This window comes from Centruroides sculpturatus, unplaced genomic scaffold (genome assembly GCF_000671375.1).
Source record: "Centruroides sculpturatus isolate CEXI.00-Female unplaced genomic scaffold, Cexi_2.0 scaffold1635, whole genome shotgun sequence".
Classification (NCBI taxonomy): Eukaryota; Metazoa; Arthropoda; class Arachnida; order Scorpiones; family Buthidae; genus Centruroides; species Centruroides sculpturatus.
Window position 1 is genome coordinate 46,926 of NW_019385809.1, and position 26,972 is coordinate 73,897.

A 26,972-nucleotide genomic window follows, 5' to 3' on the forward strand; every position below is an offset into this window, starting at 1 on the left:
GCAACAAATGGCTGGATTAGCACAAGTCTACATATGAATTGCAATACAATAGTTTCATTATCTGAGGTTTGGAATTCTGTAAAAAAATTTAATACATACTTGTTAATACAATTCAAGATAAATGTTAAAAAATAAATTGCAACAATTATCATTTCTATATACATTATTTAACAAATTAAAATATTTGTAACTTGCATGTTTTTTAATTGAAATTATCTATCAATACTTTGCAAGCAATATAAGATACAACAGATTAATATTTTGACTGTTTGAAATATTTCCTACAATGTGTTAAACTATACATTAGAAGATTCAATTGTCATACAAATTCAAACATACTTCTTTTGTATTGTATGCAAAGTGATCATCAACATATTTGTCTACAAAATATGAAAAGCTCATTTATTTTCATAATAATAATAATTTATGAGATTTTACATGCTCCTAATATTTCTAGATCTTTATGATGCATTTTCTCTCTTACAATACTAGGACTTAAGCGCAAGTGTTCTGATGAACTGTTTTGAAGATATGAATCATTTATTTTGAAAGTGGTGTAAGTCCATTTTTTCTTCTTTCAAGATATTTAAACATTTGCATTTTAGTTGATTCAAAAATATAAAGTGTACTAAGTTTGACAATGTTTTTATGACACTTTAGAAATATGTAAGTTGATTGCATAAAGACTTCCATGTGAATTTAACTAAACTAATATATTCTTTCTGGACCATAAATGGACTTACACCACTTTCATAATTATTGAACTGTAAAATTCAGTAAATTTCTATTATGTAAAACTCAATTTCACTTGAAAACATTGTTTTTTATTCTGATTTTGTTTATATATAATAACGAGAAATAAAATATTGTTGTTTATTCTGAACATTAAAAATATTTACTTATTGTTAAACTATTTTATGATAAGTTTATCATTATTATGAGCTTATCATTAGATAATGTTTTTCCTTTAGGTTCATTACATGGATTTTTTTTCCATTCCATCAAATTGTACATTTGTTGGTAAAATTCCTCTGCTGTAAGGAGCTGTCCATGTCTTGAGGGGGGTTAAGCATTAGTGGACATCCATTTATTTCATTAAATTTTATATAGTTTATGCATTTTATTATATTTATTTCAAAGTTTCTTGTGTTTCATTTCTATTTATGGTATCTATCATTCATAAAGTGATGAAGGTTTTAACGGGATTTGAGTTAGGTTGGACTTCCAAAGAGGGGAAGGGGTTATGAAAACTTGGACAAACTGGAACAAGAGGGGGGAGTAAAAGTTTCAAAAAAAAAAAAAAAAATGAAGATGTGACAGCCCATGAAGACAGCCCAAGTGATTAGACTGCAGAAAATGGACTTCACCACTTTTATAATCAATGGTTATGCAATGTCATTTATTTGATGAATTTTCAATTGATCAAAGAATATGTTATTTTAAAATGCTGTGTGAATTGTTTATAAATAAAAAGTTCACAATAAACTGTATGTATACTATGTGATTTCTCTATTTTGAAAGTGATGTAAGTCCATTTTTGGAAAAAATTAATGGCCCATATAATGATCCAAATTCAATTCTGTCCTCAATATAAATTTTGTGCAAACTACTACTAAAACTTCTACTACAAAAATTTCAACTACACTTAACATACAGATTATACATTTTATAAATTAAAATATTAAAAGAAAATATTTCAATCCATAAGAGATTATATTCATGTAATAAAAAATGTTATTTCTATTACAGTAGAGCAGGGGTGGCCAAACCGTGGCGCATGCGCCAAACTTGGCACATTGGACGATTACAAGTGGCGCTTTAGTCAGTTCTGAGCAACATTTCCAGATTTGGCTTCTTAGCAATTAAGAATATTACATAGAAAATTAATTTTTTATAGTCTGTCTTGGCAAGTTCATTTGTTGCACAATTCGTTGCAATCAACTTTACAGATAAAATGAGTGTTCTCCACATAGTAAATTACAGTGTATGCATGTATGTTTATTTTCGATCAGTGCATAGGCGTCTAAATGACAGTGCTACCGTCCGGACAGTCCACGAGTCGGTTGGACTGCTACACCTGTTGACCTTTTTTTTTTTTTTTTTTTACGATTCACGATACATTCGCAATCGTGTATGCCACTAATGTCAAATGGGACTATTTTGTACGGGTAACTACACCACCACCGCATTTTTTATTAATTTTTTTTTCACACAAATGAATTTTGATCTTTTAAATTGAAATACCTGATTAAAGGGTGGCCGAAATTTTTCTCCGCCCCGGGAGGCTAACACCCACGGTACGCCACTGCGCATCTGAACTCGTCTATCAAAAAATTGGCGCATGGTATGCAAAAGGTTGGCCACCCCTGCAGTAGAGTATTGATTATCCGAATATTGATGAACTGAAAGCGTTCCAGTCAGCAAATTTAAATTTCTGCTAGTGCTGTGGAGCTGCAATATTTGGCTATGTCTTGGGCTACTCCAATATTATTTTTGTTGGTGTGCGTGTTTTAGCTGGCAGCACTGGCATGACCATGAGAAGGTACTTAAGGACATGCCAGGATTTGAAAAAATTTCAACATGGGATAGGTTAATATATTTTTTCATACATAATCGGTTATCTGAACAACCCCAGTCCCAAATTGTTTCAGATAATCGATGCTCTACTGTATTACTAAATACTGGCTCCATAAAGCCAGTATTGTTTGTTTCTTAAAATTTAAAAAAGTATTTATTAATTAAAAGCAGTTTAGATTTTAAAAATATCTAAGATATGAAATAAATCAGATTGGTTATGATGTACAAAAATGGGACTTTTGACTAGTCATAAATGTAACCATTACATCAGCAATGACAAAGTCAGGACTGACACCATTGTGACTGTTATGTTCATCTGTAAGTCTCAAGAGTGATTGGGTTTGGGACAGAGGAGAGACTTGATAGATGGCCCTCCGGAAACACTGCACTCCACTACACATTTAAACATTAACCAAATAAATTGTCGTTATTTAAGTTTATAAACTGTTTTACAAGGGCATGAAATTAGTGGATGAGTCTATTCCTACAAGCATGCTGAACTGAGAGAGAGTGTTTACAATTTTGGACCCAAGTTGATAAATACCTGGATGGTTAGTTGTGATGATCATGACTTCTCAAGAAGGGTCTCGTTCCATTGGTAATATTCAGGTACTTGTTCATCAAGTGGAGCAGTGAAAGTTCAGTGGAAAAGTCAAGTGGGAGTTCGGGAAGAGCAGCAGAAGACAGCGATGAGGTTAACACACACACTTTAGACAGGCAAACTTCGTGTTGTCTTCTGTCCTCTTGCCTTTTATTTGGGATCTCTACCAAAAATGGTACAGATCCTGGGATCTGCCATTCTACCATTTTTGGTAGAATTGATGGTTGCTCCAATCTGATTTTTTCTCCATTTCCCTCAATGAGTTTTTTGGAAGCTGTGTCACTCATGGAAGAAGTGTTATCCATGGGAAAATTTTATGCAGTCCTTGACTGCATTTGTGAAATGGAATACTTCTCCCCTTTTTTTGACCAAAAAAAAAAACAAGATTGAAATCATCAAATTTACACGTAGCCCAGTTTCTCATGTCAATGTTGCCTGAAAAAATTTGAAATTAGTTTGAGAAGGTTCCATAATGAGGCTTCTACCTCTCTGGATGGAGGACAAAGATGCCATTTGTTTGTCAAACAATCTTGTATCTCACGATCAATCATTTCTCATGTTAAGTCTAGGATGTCCAGAGCCCATCTGTCACAACATATTCACTGCCTCCATTCAGTCAGGTAAGAAGAGTCTAGATGGTGAGCAGTTTGGTGAAATGGTTCCCTTGGCCCAATGACATGGTCTTTCTCAAGCTCTCAGCCATGCATTTCTGTAGAATGCATGTCCTTGACTGCATTATACAGGCATGCCTGGTGTTTGAAGTCCTCCCAAAAAAAAAAAAAAAAAATCGAGCCTCTGCAAGTCTTTTTATTGGATACTTTCATAACAATTTTAAGGCATTCTGGTGGCATTATCTGGCATGCAATTATGTTGAGTTTTGTAGTATTTGAATAATTATCTGGGTGTGCAACATTTTTTGTTAATAAATAGCAAGGTTGTGGCCGATGTTTTCATCACTAAAATGTGTATGTCAGATGTTCAGCACCGCCTTCCTGTAAGCCTAGAAGTTTGACAATGGCGTTTGGTACATTGAGCATGATTCCACTGACGTTCCAAACGCCATTGTCAAACTTCTAGACTTACAGGAAGGCGGCGCTGAACATCCGACTTACACGTTTTCACGATGAAAACGTCAGCTGCAACCACTCTAATGTAGATTTTGAGTATTGATCTTTGAATACACATTTCTGGTCGTTGGGCTTCTTCAAACTCGGGCAAAATTTTCATTATTTTGAAAGTTGGTGTACAATATAGTAAACTGCTGGATATAGTAGTCACAGAACAATGCAGGAATTATAATTACAAGATGTGACAGAGCATCCTGTAATTATAATTCCTTGCAGTTGAAGGCAAACACTACTTTGGCTAAAATCTGAGTGAGGAGTCACTAGTTGCGAGCAAACTTGTGTATGGTGCACTTACCAATCCTGGTGGCATTAATTCCTATTACAATATTAGATTTTCTGTTCTTAATGTCTCAGGAGAAAATTTCCTATCATTATGCTGCTTTGGTAGTTGTAAAAATTTTAACTGTCTATTGCAGTCCGAAGGAATTCGATATTTGTCTTTCCTACCCTTTCTCTCCTGTGAATGGTTGAAAAGTAGTTTAATCTGGTTTGACAATTGCTAATTTATGTTGGAAGGACCATAACCATGTGAATGATAAGTGACAAGATCCACAAACCTTGATCTTCAAACATTTTAATGGTCATGCTATCTGAATTTCCATCCATCTTTCGCTTCCAGACACATGTAGTTTTGTATACGTATAACCATCCACAGTCACTTATGTTACCTAAATGCTTGTAAACAGTCATTTAGTCTAACTGAAAATAAACCTCTACATTTAACGATTCAATTTAAACAAATTTCATCGTAAAATAAAAAGAATTCCCGAGTTTTCCGTGAACATATTGACCCTTCCATGTGTAAGGGTTGAGAAAAAAATGTATACGTAAACAAATTTTTGCTTCCAAAGTTCAATTTTAATATAATAAATACATTTCAATCAGGATTATGTAAAATAAATTTTAAAATAATTTAAAGAAATAATCTCTGTACATTATGGGCACAATGTTAATATTTTTATATTAAAAATTTTAATCCAATAAAACAGTCATATTTATTCAAATCAATATTCAACAGCATATAAAAGAATTTTGGACAACATTTTAGATTAGCAATGATCAAAATGTTAGTGTTAAGAAAGCTTTTGTGGTAATAAAATATATTCACTCACAAATCAGTTATTTACAAATGATAGCTATTTAGTTCTAACTGAATGCATCGATAGTTTTATTGTTTTCTATTTGGATTTTCGTCTTTTTGCAATTTCTCGTTACTCTGTTGCTGGCATTTTGCAAATAAAATTTCAAACGAATCGGTTTTGTCAGACTTTCCATGGGCAAGCAGTTCTTCTTCTTTTTCGTAATTTTGAATCTAAATGACAAAAATAAATAATAATAAATTTAATTGTATTATTTAATATATAAATAGTGAATCAAAGTCCCTTGCACCCTTTTCGTTCCTGACAATACATTACAGTCGACCCCCCTAAAACACTGTTGTTTATTCTGTTTTATATGAATTCCATGTTGTATGAGTCACTTAGATTTTACAAATACATGAGCCGTTCACAGCTCAGCACACGTATTTGTAAAATCTAAGTGACTCGTACAACATGGAATTCATATAAAACGAAATAATCAACAGTGTTATAGGGGTCGACTGTAATTTTGTTAATGTAATAGTGATGCAGGAAAGTCATGTATGGAGAATCAGATACATCTGCAAGTTACATGAGTGACCTGAAAATTACTTTACTTTTCAAGGTCACTCATGTAACTTTAATGTGCAGATGTAACAAAGGATCCAATACCAAAGCTAAAAAGCATCATTTTTTAGTCTGAAATCATTTTCTGCTTTCAAATAAATATATTTAGGACTGCATAATTTACAACTTTAAATTCATGGGAAGTAAAAATTGTTTTGAGTGACCTTGAAAATAACTTTTCAAGGTCAAAAATTTCAATAAATTCTCTATGTACAACTACTACATTAACAGAATTAATCTGTCTTCACTACTTTGAAATGAAAAGGGAACAGAGGGCTTTTGACTCACTTTATAACAATCCATTATTGACATTCTTACACTTTGAAACTTACAAAACATTCAAAACAATTTTAAGTACATTACCAATCTCTCTCCCTAGCCCAGAGATTTTTGTAGGTACAACATTTCATTTTGACTAACAAGCCCACCACACTAGCATCAGACCATGGAAAAAATCCTGAGAGATCCATTACAACTGTGTACATTAATAATAATATAAAAGCTGTCATCTGCATTCTTTACAACTCCTGCAATTTTTGTCCAATCCAGATGAAATTTTAGTTATAGTGGTTTTATGTTCCAATAGAAAGTATAGGCTACTTAATTTGCAGGAATATTAACTATAGAATAAACATTTTATCAATTTTAGATCAGTAATTGCACTTATATTGCAGTGACTTCATTTAGTTTGTGCTTGATGGAATTTTCCTTAAGTTGTATTTTTAAATATTTTGACAGATGTATATTTAAACTTATTTCATAAAATTTAAACTTAACAAAAAAAAAAAAAAAAAAAGCAGCCACATAATGTCACTTCTACAATAAAAAACAACTTTTTATAGTGATCATGAGATGTTATATTATCCAATCAGAATTAACAATCTAAGGACCCTGTTATCTAAAATGTATTATTGTACTGTATATTAACTACTTTAATTTGTAGAAACATTAGCTACTCTTCTTGAATTTCTTGAAATCTGTACTCTTCTCAATTCTTCAATCTCTACTTTCTCATAGAAAGTAGTTCATGCTTGGAGGGGGAATTTCTAGTTTTTTGTAAAAATACAAAGTCCATTTTACTAGAATTAACTCATTATCTAATATTTTCATAAGATGTCTATCACTGACTTTTCATTTTCAACTTACATAATCCTCAAACTGCACTCATCCGATTTTAATTTTTGCAATAACCTAATTATTTGATCAATAATTATTTTTATTTTATCAAATAACCACAACTATCAACTGTATAACCAGAAATGTATCTTATTTGCTGGTGTATAAGATGCAGCTGTTTTTCAGAATAATGAGCTATAATATGCTACATATAGTGGCTGTAGCAATGCCATGTTTAAAGAAAATTGAATAAACATCCGTCATTTTCCTTTTAGTCAAGGAGATGTGGCATTTGTGTTGTGTAAAGACAAAGCTTGAATATTCTGACTCATGTGAAAGTGTGCAAATGAAAGGAAGAGTTTTAATCATTAACCAAGATGGTGCAAATTAAATGACCCTACTTAGTTTAATTTTGAAACTATAAATAGAGTTAAAGAAAGAAATGTCTTGTTATAAACGTTTCTAAACAAGACAAAATATTCTGTAGCAATAAGTTAAATGCATTTCTAAATATTCTTAATTTTACCTTTCCAACTGTTATATATAAATAACAAGGAAAAGCATTGGAATCGTGTCAAACTTGACCCTCAGAGTTTTTTTTAAAAATCTCCATGTTTTGAGACCTCCCGAATCCAAAAGGAAAAAAATATTCTGTGCATGTGTGTGTTGGCATTTATAAGAAATGAAATTTAAAATGATAACTTTTGTATAAGAAGCATTGATGCTATTAGATTTTTGGTGGTTAAAAGTTAAAGGGGTAGGGAGATAGAGGGGTGTCGTCAATCTCGAGATGTTGGACTTAATGAATATGTTATTCATTATTAATATTTACAATTTTTTTAAAACTCATTACTACTCTCAAAATTAAGCTTTTTGCCATTCAATAATAATTAAAAATATAAAAAGTTACAAATAAAGATTTCTTCCAATAACAAATCTGGTGGTATTTATCATGTATTTTTTAATTATCTGCAAGTAACAGAGACTGAGATCAAAACAGTTAACTTTATTTCACCTATTAAACAATTCATTTTGAATTGGTAATTTTCCAATCCCCCTTCAGGATCATGGCTTCGGTGTCTAAGGTTGTTATCTACAACATAACAGACAAGAGGTTAGTTCATGTTAATATACTTTTGTTACCCAGAATGATACCTATAGTGCATAATTTGGTACATCCAAATGGTGCAGTTTTTACATACTACTCTTTTTCACTTACTGGCATGTTTTATTTGTTTATTTTTGATGGGCAAATGCAACACTTCTTCCATTTCCCACAATAATTAGCTCCTTATTACCTCTTAGAAGGATTTTAACTTCAACAATGTGGTTTGTAACATGACAAAGGTTAAAATGTAGTTTTTCATTGTAAATATTTTCACAAACCACAATATAACTATAATAAAAACATAAGAACACTACTTATATTCTGAAAAAGAAAAAAAAAACACTGTCCAAAATATAATCAACAATTTACTGAGTATAGTATGGATCATGCTGACCCAAGTAAATTATAAATAATCAATCAAATGGCTGAGAGTAAAGACCTTCAAGACCTGGCTCATACTTAATTAAAAAAATATTGTTATATTGAGGGTTAAATATTACAAGTATCACTTTAAACTCTGATATTCCTTCTTTATAATGATTAAATAAAATTAGAAACTAGCTAAATTTGAGATGAAACAATCTAGATTTATACGAGAAAAAGATTCAATTCTGCCAAACACATTGTATAGACTTCAATGTTTTTACTTAAATTAAAATGGTAATTGATAATACCTGTCATTGCCACCACTGTATCCAAGGTCACAGTCACTCTATATAGCATATTCTATCTTGTTATTTCAGAAGTATTTTATTTTAAAAAATTATACATTAATGAAAATACTTTTTTATATAATGCATACTTTTTTATTCAACATCAAACCTTTATGGTGGGCATATATATATATAACTTCCAATACACAAGTTTTGCTTAGGTAATGCCTTTTTTTTAAAAATCTTTTTTGATTTTTAAAAGAAAGGCAGCAATTTTGTGCCATCAGCACAACCTGACAAAACAACAGAATAATGAGTTTTCCATGGCCACAAGTTTTTACAATAATAATTTTGCACCTTTGACATCTACAAGTACTGCTTAGTTTGAAAACAAATGTGAGATTAGCAGTGGGTCACTTTCTAGTTCCCAAATGACCACTTACACTGCAACAGGTTGGGTAAACCCGATCTCAGGATCTTAGGATGGCTTTTTATCAAGTGGCGAGGGAGGTGAGCAAGTTGGCAGGTGTCCTTTAGGGACAGGAGACAGGTTTAACAAAATAAAGCATTTATTGATTAACTAAATCTAAGTTACAGGCATACTAAGGTTAAATGTGGTTATATTAAAATATTTACAGAATATGGCGATTAATTTCGTATCTATGTCGCTGACCTAATTTCTAGTTCGAGAGAGAGAGTGCTTTGACAAAATCTAAATACCCTAAACACCTCTCGGTGAAAGGGAGAGTTGGCGAACGTTGTCTGTATGGAAGGGTGTGGTGTCTTCAGTGTCTTCTCCGACCGACTTCTTCCGTGTGCGGACGCTCTCGAGCTTCTGGTGATCTCCCTTTTTACATCCTTGTCGTGAGAAAGCTGACACGTGATCAACTTTTGTTAACGATGATGGTGCATTCTTCACACCTAAGTGTAAACTTTCCCAGCTAGTTGTTATTACAATCGGTGAAATCCAATCTAGTTCAAATTCTTCAGGTTTTTTCTGAGGATATTTACAATTAACAGAAAATTTAGATTTTTAAGAGCCCCATAAAAATCTGCAGGCTCACACAAATCAAATGTCTTAGGTAAAGGCCTCATCCATATTTCCTAATTGTTACAGTTCCATTGTTCCCTACAATTCACAACACTTATAAAAAGTCAACAACTTAATTTTCATATTCATCTGGTATCTTTTGTGATACTTTATTTTTATGCACATACATAAGTTATTTATTTTCATAAACTTATGAAAATAAATAACTTATGTATGTGCATAAAAATAATATTGCACATACATAATGTGCCACCACGATGTGCCAGTAAATCAACTATACTTCTGTTTCTGCAACTAGTAAATAATAATTTTTTGTAAATAGTGAAATACCAGATTTTATGTTAACTTATATCAACATTTTAAAACCTTCATGTTTTGGCCATTTTACAATTCTTTTATAAAAATGAATATTTTTAAAATCTTCTTTCCTCTAGGTTTGTATCATTTCTTTCAGTTGGTGGTGGCTCAAAATATTATGCTGTTCCTCTACTGCCGTTTTCCTTTTATATATAATGACACCAAGCTTGAAAGTAACAGTATAGTAACATCTATTTTGCTACTATCACCTGCTGAATGAGCAGTCAAAGTGACAGCCTTCAACTCTCGGGGACCTGGGATTGAATCTGGACGGGTCAAAAAAATCCCCAGGAATTTTTCAGGGGTTGATCAAACCAGATATGCTTGCTCCATCTCTCACCACCCATCTGCTCCATTGTGGGCCTGGCCAACCCATAATGGGCTTACTAAAAGAGGCCTTCTTAGTGCCCACAGGGCAGAGAGAGTAATTAATAATAATAATAATAATAAAAATTATCTATTTTGCTATTAAGCCATGGGTTAATAAAGAAAATAATGTTACTGACTGCAATATCACTAATTCTATTGCATTTGAAAAACCATTAGATAAACTATTGTCAACTGTTCTTTTGAAACTGCACAAGTGCAGGCTGTTGTGCCATGTACAATAAGTAAATATGGTGAGTTTTGCCCTCTTATTCATTGGTGTGTTGTTCATTTGAAGAAGAGGACATTCCCATTGTTTTCTATGGGAGTTGGAAGTATTCTGTGCATGCACTGTTTTAAATAAAACCAGAAGCATTAAAGATCTCATTTCTGTATATGAAAGATAACCATAACTAATTAATGATGATAATGGATATCTATATTTCAAATTTATTAGATATTTCACTTGAAATCACATGCAGCAATAAAAACAGAAATTTAATTGGAGAGAATATTTGTCATTTCAATTGAAGTTTCAATCTTTTGTATATGAGACATTCTGGTTGTGAGACAAATTTTTAGGGGAAGAATAGTGTGTCTTATATGCCAATAATATGATATGTTATTCTGCTTAATTAAAATTTATTTAAATATCTTTAAATATTGATTAATAGTGTGTAGATTCCCTTGTCAAAAGTTACACATCTATAGGTAGATCTTTCAGATAATCTGTAAAAAGAAAACACAAAATTTCTGAAGAATAACCAGTTTAAAGATTCTCTTAACAATAAAGATTCAAAAGATTGTAACATGAAATCAATAAATGCCAAAATTAAAATATGCCATTCAAATGGCAAACTTATCGACTGCAATTTAGAATATAAATTTATGGCAATTTTTTAAAATAATACTTTAAGCTTTTAACACAGTTTTACTGAATGTACTGAATTAAAACAAAATGGAAATATAGAAATAAAATGATATGCTTACATTTTTAAGATTATTTTATTTTTTTATTTGTTTTTTGTGTTGTGGGTATATCAAGCATTGTGTATTTGAAGTTTCATGAACTGTAACGTAATTGTTGCATTTGAAGGTAAATTAATTTACTCAAAATATAACAATCTCATGATACAAGTAATATATGACAAATGTTGCTAAATAAGCAATGAGGATCAATCACAAACAAAGAGAAAAATAAAACAAAATTATTTTGTTATGCTAAGGATAGTGACACTTACATAAGCTGCTCTGACAGCAGTTAAATCATTATAATTTTCCTACATTTCATAATAGGATATTTGATAAATTTGTGTTAAAAAAAGGAAATTTAATTAAATCCAATCATTTAGGCATATTCATAAATTTTTTTTTTTTTATAAAACTTTAAAATTAAATATATAAAAGTATTTAAATTATTTAAAATTTAATCACATAAGATTCTTCGGAAGTCTGATGTTGTATAATGTAAATTTGTTTTGATACACAGATAGCCAGTGAAACATAATTCTAAACTTATAAATTTCATAATGAACCAGTACCAATTCAAATTTACCTGAGACAGTAGTTCGGCTCCTTCACCAGGAAGTGAAATTCCACAAATTTCTTTAAAAAGATCTTTGGCAGTCATTATGTTAGGAAGGAAATGTTTTTTGAAGAACTGAAAGTCAAAATAAATCATCACATTTTTATACTACACAAACACGTGAACAAAAATTTCAAGTTACAAACCTCTATAACATTGATACAATCACGCATTAAAAACTCCAGTGCTTGCGGGTGATTAGGTTCTACCGACTGGCTTACGTCAATAACCCACACCTGGTCTTTGTGCCATAAAAGATTATATTCACTAAGATCAGCATGTACCAAATTACAAATTTTAAACATTCGTTTCATTATCTGCAATATGTATTATGGATATTAAACAGCATTAATATTTTATATGATGTAATTTTATGTAACAAAGAAAACATTGCTTTAATATTTCATATTACAACAAATATTTTTTTATACGTACATACATACATGATACTATTTTTATTCTATGTTAGCAATTTGCAATTAAGTTTTAATACTTCATTACAAATAAACTATGCATTTGTAAAATATGAAATAAAGAAATAAATAATTTTCCTTTATCACTGCTAGAATATTTTCTAAATTACAAAAATCTCACAAAGACTTATCAAGCTTCTAACTCTAACACACATTAACATAATAGCTGATACAAAAAATCTAATATAATTGTTAACTCATGAAAAAGTAATTCATATTTATATCAATAGAACTATTGAATGAATTACAGTCTACATTTGTTTCATCTATAACAATGAGCCAGGTGGGAGAGAGGATTTGAAATATTAAGGTCACCACTAAATTTATGAGGACATGATCCAGACTTGAATCATTTAAAGTGATGGGTAGACAGATACCTTTACTGCCTTGGCCATTCTGTTATTGAAAACTAGTTACTGAAAACTATTCCAATGATATGATGTAGTACAACACTTGTATAGATTGAAATTTTCTAAAAAAGTTATATAACTGTCGAAAGTGATTGGTGCAATTAAATATGATGGCAATGAACAAAAAAGTATATATTGATCTTTTAATCAATTGATAAACAATAAATGTATCAAATGTCTATCTTTTATCAATTGAGTAAAAAGACAGCAATAATTCTATATACATCAAGTGCATTGTACTATATATATTGCTCAGTGTAACCCTTGATTCACCCTTAAGATAATTAAATCTTGTATTAAAATATTTAATAGTTTTCAAATATAAAAGATGTTTCTTTTAAACATTTATTTCTTTATCTCAGTATGTATTGCTTACAAAATATAATCAATTATTAATATTCAATTTAAATGTAAGAATCAATAATTACTTCAATTGTCTGTATATATGCATCAGATAGGCTGGATGTTGAAAGTTTGGCGTCTTTTAATTTTGGAGCAGGTCTAGAATCGCTTCCAATAAAAGACATCACCAAGACATGCTTTTGCAAAATGACAACTTCAGGACAGAGCAAACCAGCTTTTCTCATTCTATATATATTATTATTATAAATTTCATTATGTTAGCAAATTTTAAAATTGAAATAAATTAACTTTGTTAAACTGTACCGATTCAAGTTGTGCATCTCTTTTTCGGCCCACATGTGAATCACATGACGTGAATTCTGTTTGTTAAATCTTTCTTTAAAGCGATAATCATCTCTAATATACTGATCACGATTTTTAAATTCATTTAATGTTGTCTTAAATACTTTAACAGCACATTCAGAAGGAATAACTTTCTCTGAATTCCTGCAAAAAGAGTAATTTTAAATCTATCATGAAATTTATGAAATTATAGATAATCTTAACTTACTGTCCTCCAAATGCATGGAAAACACAGGCTTCTTTTCCTCTACTGATACAGCCACTAATTGATTCTAAATATTCTCGGTTAACTAATTTGTATAAAATTAAACAAGTTTTTGGATCAACAGCTTGCTCCTACAAAAGTGAATTTTTTTAAAATCATAATTTAAAATTGATGATCAAATAAATTTTCACAAGTTTTATTTAACTTAACTTACAGCAGTTGATTTTTCTTTTTTGTCGTGTAGTTTATGAGAACGACGACCTTCACTAATTGAATGTACTTTCAATTTATTATAAACATGGTTAGATAATTGCATATCAAATCCTCCACCATCACCAGTAATTATACCAGGAGGAAACTGCAAGTAAAACATAGATAAGTTACAACTGCAAAATGCTTTTGTCAATTAAAATCTATTTAAAAAAATATACATGGTGTTTCAGATTATCCATACCATTTGTTTTTGTAAACCTTTTGTTAAAGAAGGTTTGGGAAAGTTTTTCTATACTCAAAGTCTGTGTACAGAACAAATTGGCAACATGGCAACAAAAATTGCAGCAACCAGTCCAGAATTTGCACATCAAAACAGAGGCCAAGATGAGTATCATTGACTATAGCTTTTCATACAAAATAACTTTTGTTGGAAATTAAGTTATGAAGAATATCCAAAAATAATGGTTTTTCATGTTTTCATTACTAGACTAATGTCAGACACAATGGCAAGACGACAACATATTTTGACTGATGTTTCCTACAAGTAGCAGCATTTCAGTACTTATTTCTACAATTACAGTCATTATACATTAGACATGTTAAAAATGTAGATATCTACGTTAACCTTTTATTGAAATGTTTTCCTTTTGTACTTTAATTTTTAAATGGTTTACAACAATCTTAAAATTATGGAATTGTGTAATTATACCCAAAACACACTGCATTTACGCATTAAAATAATGGCAACTTTATATGGAAATGTAGGATGATAATTGAAAAGAAAACACTGAAGTGATATTTCTTCTAGTAGATCTCAGTCAAAATATTTGTCCTGTCTCCATCTGATAAATGCTTAAAATTCATTATATGTTTCAGCTTATAAGTAAATATTTCTCAATCTGTGGTGAGTTTTGTGGCAAAATGAAAACAGAAGAAACCATTAATTTTTGATATTCATATCTTAAGAGTAATCCATTTCATCCATTTAGAAGAATTTTGATAGAAAAGTTTTTATCTCCTGCAATTTAAAAAATAAAATGTTTCTTTTGTTGTTTACTAATCACATTTACAAAATAAGCAACCACATTTCAGCATTTTAAAACATGCTAGATTGCCTGTCTTTGTAGCTTCCAGTCTTTGTGTCTATTTGTTTTTAATAAATTCTCAAACATTTACTTATCCCTGTAAAATAATGCCTTATTGTAATGAAGATGCTTTTGACATGTTAATAATATTAGAAGAATGTAAAGTAAATTTCAAAACTATGAAATATCTCCATACCCAAAAATATCCAGATGAAACTCATTACTCCCATGTGTTCCAACATTTGGCAACCCATATAAGCAAAACAGGCACACTCAACTATAACATAACCAGTATTGACAAATTATTATGTCAGAGATAGAACAGTGGTAGATATTTTCATTGTAGTTATAGTTAATAAGAAAATCTGTATAATTTTGTCTATTCAAAAGAAAAATGAAAAGTAACGACTGATTATTTGATCTCCAACAACATCATGCTGGGTATCAAAGCTCCATATATTCTGCTAATTGTCCATTTCTCTAAACAAGTGCAGATTCTCTGCTGCCCAATAATCAACATTGTGGATATTGACATCCCACTGATTTTCAATGTTGCTTTATTGAACCAAAGAACTTCCTGGCAAAAAAGAGGATTCCTGTTTTATGCCCAGTGACAGAATTCAATGTGTTTTTGAAATGTGTTTTGTTGCAAAATTCTTGTTACAATACATATGAAATGGATGCATTCTGTTGTCATTCAAAATTCTCTAAACACTTGAACGACTCACATCAGAATATAAAGACATTCAAATAAAATCATGATAGTTAATATGCTTCTAAGATTTCTGGAATATATACCACTGGCTATTACACAATGCATTTCAACATACTGATTGCCTGGCACATTTTTCCCAAATTCTGGACTAAAAGTTTACTCACAGATGGCTTGTATCATGGCCACCATGACACCTGATTTAGCATGCATATACTATTACTAATGAAGAAAGGACCAAAGATAGATTGTGTATCAGAGGCATCCTACAATATAGAAAAACATGAAAACATATGTCAGGTTAGCATGCAGGTTTTTTCAACAAAGCCGAGTATCTGCATGCACAGGATGCTTTCCAAGAAAGGCTTCTAAAATGTCTGGAACAAAACAGAGAACACTTCAAACATCTACAACTCAGTTTACATTAGCAACAACTCTTTTATGCATTGTCTATATTTATTATGTAATCATCAACAGAAAAGTTTGGTTATTTTGTAAATGGTAACATTTAATAAACTTTTATAACAAAAGTTAAAGCTATTTCTGTTAGGTATCAACTGATGACATTGTTGCCAATCAATATGGATTTTGAGTATATAAATCTATACATACAGATTTTAATTATTTATGATTTCCCTTTCCCTTTATTAGTGTTTATTTTTCCAAAAATAAAAATAAAATTTAAAGGATTCTCTTTTTCTAAAATCTAATTTTGTTATATTATATAAGAAACTGTACAAATTATGAATGTTTATAAATTAAATAAAAATAATAATACCTCCATTAAGCGATGGGCATTTCTTCTTGCACATCTTACTAAATCATGTTTAGTAGTTATGGTGTTACCTTGACGACTAATTCCATTTTTTCCAACTATTGGAGATTGTCTTTCAGCAATTTCAAACGTATCTTCTTGTTTTGTTTCATCTAAGTCCTCATCTGTACTTTCGTCATCTGATATCATATTTTGAGGAACACGTCGATAATTTTTGAAAGAAACAGATACTATAAAATATAAGAACTACATCAGAAAACTAAAAATGATTCTATTAGAAGCAACTACCAACTGAAATAAAATGAAAATTATTGAACTGTTAAAAAATTGCAAAAAAATTAATAGTAATTAAAAATCAGAAAAAAACTTTAAAATAACAAAATTTCTTTATAAATTAATCTGTTTTTGTAACAAAATTTTTTCATGTTTAAAATAAAAATTAAAATCACCTGTTTAGTCAACTATAATATCCCATAAAAAAGTAAAGCCCAGCAAAACATCTAAATAATGGAAACTTTTCAAAGTTGTGGTGTAAGAATACTGGCATAAGATTTGACAATAAGACTCAACATGTGAATAAAGTACACCAACAAGAATGTAAATAGAAACAACCAACAATCATTCAGGTGATTGTTGGTTGTATCTATATAATTTTACCCATTACAGATAGAGATAGACCAAACTTGCAACATAATCAGCTAATATGGACGAGAGACGGAAAATGGTAGTCTGACACATTCTACTTGTAATAAACTATTGAGATTCAAGTCAGATTTCAGCATGGATTTCCAGGGTGAAATTGATACCTTATAGTACAACTGGATAATCATGCAACCTACTGGTGAGGAATTCATTTATTTGGAATGAACTATACATATTGATATTTGGATGAGCATTTAACCAACCTATGCACAGCTCATTTCAAAATAAAATTCATATTAAAAGGAAAATTATATAAATAAAACTACTTTCTTCATAAAGCCAAATTTATATAATATAACAAACATTTTCAACCTATATATCAACCCAATAAAAATCTTATTATAATGACATTGTAAATAATATTCTAATATGTATTTATAACTTATTTATGTAATTTTGAATATAAATATTCAATTTGTATTTATTTCCTAACAAACGTTTGCAATTTCAATTTGTGGCCTAGAACAGGCCAAAAATCATTTTTATATTAGTTTATAAATGGTGTCACTTTTCATATAACTTAACATTAAAAGAAGAATGTTTAGTTCTCCCTGAATGTTCATTCATTGAAAACAATAAGCACAGAAAGACTAATTTTCAAATGCATTAAATTGGCAATTAGTTTCCATAGAAATAAGGTTTGGTAAGAACATTGGATGAACAAAAAACTTGTAAAAAAGTTACATCCAATATTAAATAAAATATATACTGTACTAATACTGTATATTTTCCTATAATTATTGTTACAGATGAAATTTAATACAGTAGATTGTCGTTTATCCAAATCAATTGGGGACTGGGGTGGTTCGGATAACTTATTTTTCAGATAATGAATCATGTACGAAAAAATATATAAATTTATCCTGTGTTGAAATTTTTCTCTGTTGTGTGTCACTTTGCGTTGTATTTTCGTCGTTGTTAAGCCTAACAAAGACTATTGTATTGTTAAAAATTATTTTTTTATTTTGTACAAACAAAATAAATTTATTGAAAAATATAAAAACAATAAAAAATTATACTTCAGATGTTAATTTAGTATCAAAAATGTAAAATATTTGAGTAACCCAAGAAATAGCCAAAGATCGCAGTGCCACAGCACTAGCGAAAATTTAAATTTGACGACTGGAATGCTTTCGGATAACAGACGTTTCAGATAACCAGCTTTCGGATAAACAACGCTCTACTGTATAACAAAATTTATTAGCACTATTAAATGATTAATGAATAGTTAATATCAATTTGAAAACATACTGTGCAATTTTATTCCTTAAATCAATACAGAATTTTGCTAGTAATAATGTGACACTTAATTTAATTTGGAATAATGATCCAAACTAACTAAAATGTAATGAATTGAATTCACATGACTACCAATCAAAATCAGAAGTTTGTATATAGTTGATTGAGACCTTCTGCCCCCAAGTTTTCCACATCTGGTCTTGACTTTCATATATCTAACACCGTTCTCAAAATTAAGGGGGGGGGACAAACAGGCAGACGAACAACAGTGAGAATTTGTAGGTCTACAATTTTTTCAAATTGCAGCCTAATAAAAATGTTTAAGGTAGTACAGGTATTTTTCATTTAGCAACATAATTCATGAAATAATATACACATACATGGCTTACTTTCCTACAAAATTCAAATCTGATTGTTACTCAAATTACATTTTAGAAAAAAATCTCAACTTGTGAATTTATGAATTTATTTTATATCAATAAATCCAACAGCCAGAAATCCTGGATTATTTTTACAATATAATTCAATCAAATTACCAAATAAATTGCACAAAAAGTAAAATGTGCTGTCATTTTGTAATAAATTTAATAATTTAAAATATCTGAAAGAACATTTTAATGTTTCAATGATATGTGGTCATATATTAGTAAGTTTTTAACTCACTAAAATATGATCACTGGAAGATAAAAAACCAAATATTTAGAAATATAAACATGGCTTTTTCTGTTTGGAAAAAACCTAAATTTATATCTATAATTAAACAATGCAATTCATTGAAATCATACAGAACATTTTTAATTTAAAAAAATTATGCTTTGAGATAAGTTTTATTTGTACCTTTACTTCCTGCATTGAATTTCTTTTCTTTTCTTTCTAATTCTGCATCTTGTTCAAGATCATATTCCCTTTGTAACATCTGAGCCAAAAGAAAATCACTACTGCAATCTGGTTCGTCTGTCAACAATTCCATTTTTGATTCTTTTCTGTAAGAAAAATAATTAAATTCATAAATTATAGTACATTATAATATATATATTATTCAATATTGCAAATCTCAATTATTAATTCATTTTTTTTAAAATGTCAGCAATGCTTTTCTTAACTCTTCATTTTAAATGGGTGCTCTTAATTCATAATTCATTTTAATTCTGATAATTAAATCTAAATGTTATGTTAACAATTTGAAAATTATTTTATCAAATAAACTTAAACTAAACCCTGTTTATGATTTTTCTTTTTAATTTTTATTAATTAAAATCTATATGTATAGATTTTTATATTCAAAACCCATATTGATCAGGAACATTGTCATCAATTGAAACCCAACAGACATAGGTTCAACTTTTGTTATAAAAATATTTCATTATATGTTACCATTTACCAATTAATAAAAAGAAGTAATTATTATAATTGAGAAAACATTGAAAATATAAGATACCCTAAAGCCTCTGTTTCTCTGAAGATGATATTGTCTAAATTACAGCTTCTAGATTTTTCACATGCATGAAAAACTTGACCTCTTAACTATTAAAAAACATCAAAAAATATTAATTTTTCATCTTTGTAGAGAAATAACATACTGAAGCATAGTTTGCAATTAACAATGAATCAAAGACTATCAATGGACATTAAAGAAGCATTGTGATTTGGTTAGCAAAACTGAAGTCAAAGTATGGCAAGACAACAACAAATCTATATACAATCAAAAAACGTTATCCCTTCTATATTGGAACTGACATTTTTTATTTCCAGTATAGCTTAATCTTAACATTTTCAAAAATAGATTTAATGGACAGATCAACTTAGTAAATCTGATAATCCATTATTTTTATCTTATTTTTATAAATGTAAGCTTTACACAAAAAGACAATTACCTATAAGCTCTTCACTAGCAAAATAATATTGAAAATTATTCAAAAAAATGTAAAATAAAAAATTTTATGTAGAATTTAAAATTCTTTGTGAAATTGCTCTAAGATATATATATATTTTTATACTTTGGAAAAAAAATGTTGATAATTTTTGTACCAAATAATTTATAAATGCTTCATGAAACTAAATGCCAATTTATTCTTTAGCAACACCAATAAAAGTATGATCAGTCACAAAAAGATTAATTTTGGAATATATAGTTACACTTTATCTAATCAATTGTAGGAATGCATTCTATCTGTCATATAATTTTCTTATGTTAATTGCAATTAAAATAAAATTTGAAGTCTGTCTAAAATCAAAAATATTAAACATAACAGTAACTATATTTACATATTTTGGTTTAGTGAATATATTTACACACATTTTATACTTATTTTGTAGATACATATAAAAAATGTACATGTAATTTCATTTATTCACTATTAAAATAAAAGCATCAACTTCTTATCCAACTATTATGTAATAACATAATAATGCATGTTAGAATTAAGATAATAATCATTAATAGTCTACTGTAAAATAAGATCAAATACTTTAAATATGTACTTACTCTTGATTAGATTTAAGTCTTTCTTCATCTTTCTCTACGAGTGAATGGATAAGTTGTTCACTCATAACATCTGCAAATGAAACAGGCACAACTGTTGATGATGTAGCCCAGGGACATGACTTATTTGTTGATGTCTGAGGGGGATTACAAGGAAGATATGAAGAGTCACCAAGAGAAGAAAGACAAGGTATTTGAATGTCTGTTGACTCCATTGGAGGAGAGTCCTAAAATTGTAAAATTATGAAAAGTAACATTAATATTACTGCTATACCTGATATATTTTTAAATATGAAATTAAGAATAAATTATATATTTGGTATTGGATAATTATATCATCCTATATAGGGATGTAGCCAGAAATTTGTGTGTGTGTGTCACCTGCATGGCAGATGGCTTGCATTAGGTAGGCAAGCTGTCATAAAAACACAATAGCTCATCATCACTAGCAACATAATATTGTATAAGGAGCAGCCATACTGATATGGCAGTTTCTTGCATGTTATAAGTAAGCCATAAGCAAATCAGTGATACGTATGACAAGAGTCAATAAAAAAAGAAAGGCCAAATGTGAATTAGTAGTGGTATCTCATACTTCAAATGCTAAAATTAACAAACTTTGTTTCAGACTTCAAATGATGCTTCAAAGTTCGAACTATGCACACAGTGAGAAATGCACTCAAAGCATAAATGTAATGTAATCCGTTGTGCACCCAAGTAATTTCTCGCTTGTGTGTTATGCTGTATGTTTTCAGTGTTTTTTTTTTTTGCTTCATATTTTGGTATGTTTGGTTATACATAGTGTTATTCATTGATTTTTAATAATTTCTCCAGGCAAATTATCTTTGTCAATAGTTTTTGGGCACCACATACATTTTGTATCCTTTGGTTCAAACTTTCCCAAACAGAACTTTTTCACATTAGTAATAATGTGTTAAATTTCACAACAGTTATAATTAAAATTGCACATCTATGTTAAGTAACCACAGCTTTTAAAAATAAGCAAAATCTTTATTGAACCAAATATGACATTTATTTATTAACTATCACTCACACCCAAGAAGTGAGTGAAAGCTACAAAGTCTAAGAGGAAGGTTGTAATATTGACAATTGAGATGAACAAAGTGACTTGCTGCAAAGCGTGAAAGTGGCAGATGCATGACAGATTTCACAGCCACATTTTAGATCTGAAGTTGACAATGTGCAACTAGTAAATGCAATTTCCATATTTTTTATACAATATTTATATATTTTTTGTTTTTGTGTTTTAATTTATTATTAATGCACTTAATTGTAATATTTTTACCTTAAATTATCTGTAATTGCTATTTTAAGTTTATTGAAATGGATATTTTTTAGGGTCTGAGAATGGATGAATTACTTTTTTCATTATTTCTAATGGAAAAAATTAATTCAGATTTTGAATGGTCTCCTGGAACACATCAAATTCAAAGCATGAGGCATCATTACATTATCTTTTATTATTCTTTATTCTAGCCTAGTACTTGAATCTGAGGCATCTTTTTTCCTGTTTCATCCAGTAATTAACTGCTTACGACACTCTTTTTTCCACTATTTACTTTAAAATTTGAGTGCAGTAGCAAAAGTTAAGTGAGAAATGCCATCCAATGTGGCTACAACCTTTCCTATAATGTGAGTTAATTCTAAAGGCTTTTATCCTTTCATTTGCATTCATGCTCTTACATATGGAAGATAATTACAGAAGTTTTAAAAATTAAAAACATTTCTGATATTCAGGGCCGTGCCGTGCTATGGTGCAGAGATGCGGCCGCATCAGGTGGCACCGTGAGGGGCAACATAAAAAACATTTAAGGGGTGGCATTTCGAAGACTTGCATCATACTTAGAAAATCTACCGCACGGCCCTGCTGATATTGACAAATTTTAAAATCATAATGGAGAGCAGTATTACAGGTTCAAATGTGGCATGAGCTGATAATGCACACATCAAAAAACAATGTTCAGTCTAAGTTTCTAAAACAAGAAAATATATTTTAACTGATTTGCAGGTCTACAAATACAAGCAGATGATATAATCAGAAATTAATGACAAATAATAATTATATGCAAAATTGCAAATTATCTCTTCCTATTATAGCAATTCTTGAAAATTATAAAAGAAAATAACATTAACATAGTTGACTGATATATTCCAATCTCGAAGTACAAGACTGTAATATGACTGTGAAGAAAGTCTAATATGTTGTATCTAACGAAAATTCAAGTAACAGTTATGTATGCTGAATGAATAAGTACAGTAGAACTTCAATTATCCAAAGATAGTGTCAACCAATCATATTTCAGATAACCAAAAACTCAAATAATACAGATCACAACCATTAAAAGTTACAAATATAAAAGATTTGCATGGTATCATTTTAAACCTCTTTTTACTGTATATCTTATGTGAATTTAATCATATGTAAGAACAATCATTTTTACATCATTTATTATATAGTCAATATATACAATAGTTTTAAGAATAAATATACAGTAATACCTCAGTCTTTGTTGACTTCGGTTATCACCGATTTTGGGTTTCATTAATTTTTTCGCGAAAAATTTGTCTTGGTTTTCATCGGTTGCCTTGAGTTTCATTGGCGTGCCCATGTAACACTGCTAATTTTGCAAAAACAATGGGCGACCCACGCGTTTTCCTGCTCAGTGTGGCATTGTTTCTCGTTGTGTGAGAATTACCTCTCCCCATGTCTAGCCAAACAACTCCTCTGTGATAGCTGGCTGGGCGAGCGGTCAAGGTGGCAGTCTACTGCTCTGGAGGACCTGGGATCTAATGCGGATAAGTTGAAAAATCGCCAGAAATTTTTCAGGAGTGGTTCAATCTGGATATATCGGGCCCTGTTGTTCACCACCCAGCCACCCCCCTGTGGGCCTGGAAGAACCCATAACGGGCTTGCTAAAAGAGGTCCTCTTAGTGCCCACAGGCAGAAAGAGTTTAAAAAAAAGCCAAACAATTCCATTATTTCCTTTCCTTTTAGCTTCATCATGGGACAATGAAAGTTTCCACAGCAAGCAGCCCTTTGAATACCATGTTAAACATTCATTTATTCTTTACATTAGTCTTTTATATTAATTTCTTATTGTTTTCAGTATTAAATACTATTTATTCTCTATAAAATGTTTTTGGTATGTATTTTGGAGTGTCTAGAACAAATTAGTTGGATTTACATTGATTCATATGGAAATCATTGCCTCGGTTTTTGTTGGTTTCGGATTTCGCTGATTGTTTTCGGCCAATTATCAACAAAAACAGAGGTATCACCGTATACATTATTATAGTTACATTTTAATTTGAATGATTTGTCTTACATTGAAATAACAATAGACACAAAAATTAATTTGTAACATGTTATTGTTTTAAACTTTCTTTTATGAAGTACAAGAAATAAAATCATGTCTTTGTTTCTAACTTCACTACAATGTTTATTACAGCTGACTCACCTCAAAGCAAACAACGATAAAGCAAATTTTGCTGTTTCGCACAAATGCCATTGTCACAATATTAATTTTCATGTGATAAAGCAAACAAAGATTTTACCCAAATTGATTAAATTGAACTGTATATTAACTCCACAACCCTCAAGCAATAACCCTACATCCAGTTATTGTTCACTTTTACAGTTTTTGACATGTATAATAGAAATTAGTTCTGTAATAAATGTTCTATTTTGAGTAGAACAGATTTTTCCCTGATAGTAAACAAAGACCAGTTTGACCTCCAATTATAAAGCAATTCAAACATCTGGTTTTAGTGGACCATTTTACCATACTCAGAAAATAGGGGTTAAAATTTAAGGATACCCACCCCTTTAATTTAAATGAATATAGTCACATGCAAACATGTGCTAGTTTGCATATTGGGCAGTGCATACAGTGATACCAGGTTTGGCTACTTATGTGGCAAATTTTTTTTTCCCTCTCAACTCTTTGCAAACCAAAAAATGTTTTCCTCTTTTTAAAATAATCTTCAACAGAAAAAAAAAATTTCTTTTCACTTTTTTTTTTTTTGTTTAATCACTCAGACATACTACTCCTCACTTAAACAGCCAATATCATCACCTCCTCATTTTGTTTGATTTGAAAAATCATTTAGAACTTGTTTTTGTTAATAAATTTAATTTATTTAACTTTATTTAGTAAATTAATTCAAAATACTGTATTATATTTTAGAGTTAAAACTGTTATGAGCAGCTACGGTTTTAATTCAAAAAATTTTAATTTAAATAATGTGTGTTCCAATCTCGTTAGAACATTTGTGTTCAATTTTAAAAATTTTTGTTTGCCTGATGACGACAAAAATAGATCCGTTGAAAACACTAGCAATAAAAAACCATTAATAACACCACACACAGTGAATTTTCCTTCCTGCTAACTACTGTTCTGCTAGTGATTCTTTTTAATGTGAGTTGACTGTATTCTGTTCAGGCAAATTCATACTAGAACCATCCAGCTTGGTATTTGCCTATCTCTAATGGCAGTTATCACAGCAACTTGATTCTAACAATAGAGAAGACATACATGATGGTGACATATTTACTTATTAAATTGTTCCATGAAACAACAATTACAGTAGAGCATTGATTATCCGACTCAATTGGGGACTGGGGTTGGCCGGATAATTGAAAAGTCAGATAACTGAAAAGTATGAAAAAATCCATTATTAGTGTAGTATATTATTATATCCCATGTAATTAGTATATTAGTATATTGCTATTAACCTACTTCGTGTTGAATTTTCCTCCATGTTAAGCCTATCAAATGTTTTTTAAAAATAATATTCGTCGCTATTGTATTGTTAAAAATTAGAAAATTAAGCCACGTTTAAATACTGGCTCCCTTTCATGGTTGATCCAGTGTTGCCAGCCAAAACACGCAAAAATAATATTAAAGTAGCGAAGACATAGCCAAATATTGTAGCACCACATCATTAGCGGACATTTGAATTTGCTGACTAGAACACGGTCGGTCAACCAAGGTGACGGTTAATCAATGCTCTACTGTACTGTGAAGAAATCAGCTAATTCACAAAAATGTAAATAGTAATTGACTTATTCTGAAATATGTCTTCTTTTTCTTGTTCTTTGCTTCACAACTGGGTGAATAGACAGACAGACACTGGGCATCTTTAACATCACACTTTATTCAGGAATATCCCACAGGCTGATATGCGTTTCAAGCAAGCGTCCCCCCTCTTCTGTCGGCTTTTCTTTAAGATATTAAATAAAGAGATGCTAACTAACACACATTTTTTAAGACACGCATATTTATAGTTAAAATTTCTCAACAGTACACTGAATAGCACTTAGATTTCATTGGTAGTGTGGAAAGCTGACACCACCAGTGAAATCTAAGTGTGGTTCAGTATACCATTTTAACTATAAACATAGTCTATCTAACTCCTTCCAAGGGAAATTTTTTGAATTGAAACAACATGACTTCTAGTACAAACCGAAAGTTCATATCTAGTTAATCAGGGCCTCCTGCCCCTAAGGCAGGGGTGGCCAACCTTTTGCATACCACGCGCCAATTTTTTGACAGACGAGTTCAAATGCACCATATAACTCGAACACTTTTTATACAGTCTTACGTTCAATGTTAGGGGTTGATAAATATTGATAAGAACAAATCTGCTTCGCTTAGGAAAGAAAAGGGAATAACTTAATCACGCAGTTGAATTAATTAATTT

At 30.1% G+C, this 26,972-nt stretch overlaps 1 protein-coding gene across 1 annotated transcript in view; it reads right to left on the reverse strand.

Annotated features, from left to right (window-relative positions):
• Positions 1-5,222: 5,222 nt before the first annotated feature.
• The window catches only part of LOC111642256 (serine/threonine-protein kinase RIO3-like), a 28,686-nt gene continuing 6,936 nt past the window's right edge, over positions 5,223-26,972 (reverse strand). Inside the window, exons 2-11 of the mRNA XM_023388575.1 lie at positions 21,252-21,475; positions 19,604-19,749; positions 16,829-17,055; positions 14,255-14,398; positions 14,044-14,171; positions 13,797-13,979; positions 13,559-13,718; positions 12,394-12,564; positions 12,218-12,322; positions 5,223-5,617 (exon numbers count right to left, since the gene is read on the reverse strand). Coding sequence (XP_023244343.1) covers positions 5,474-5,617; positions 12,218-12,322; positions 12,394-12,564; positions 13,559-13,718; positions 13,797-13,979; positions 14,044-14,171; positions 14,255-14,398; positions 16,829-17,055; positions 19,604-19,749; positions 21,252-21,463 — 1,620 coding nt within the window. The 5' untranslated portion in view covers positions 21,464-21,475 and the 3' untranslated portion in view covers positions 5,223-5,473. The remainder of the gene's footprint in view (positions 5,618-12,217; positions 12,323-12,393; positions 12,565-13,558; positions 13,719-13,796; positions 13,980-14,043; positions 14,172-14,254; positions 14,399-16,828; positions 17,056-19,603; positions 19,750-21,251; positions 21,476-26,972) is intronic.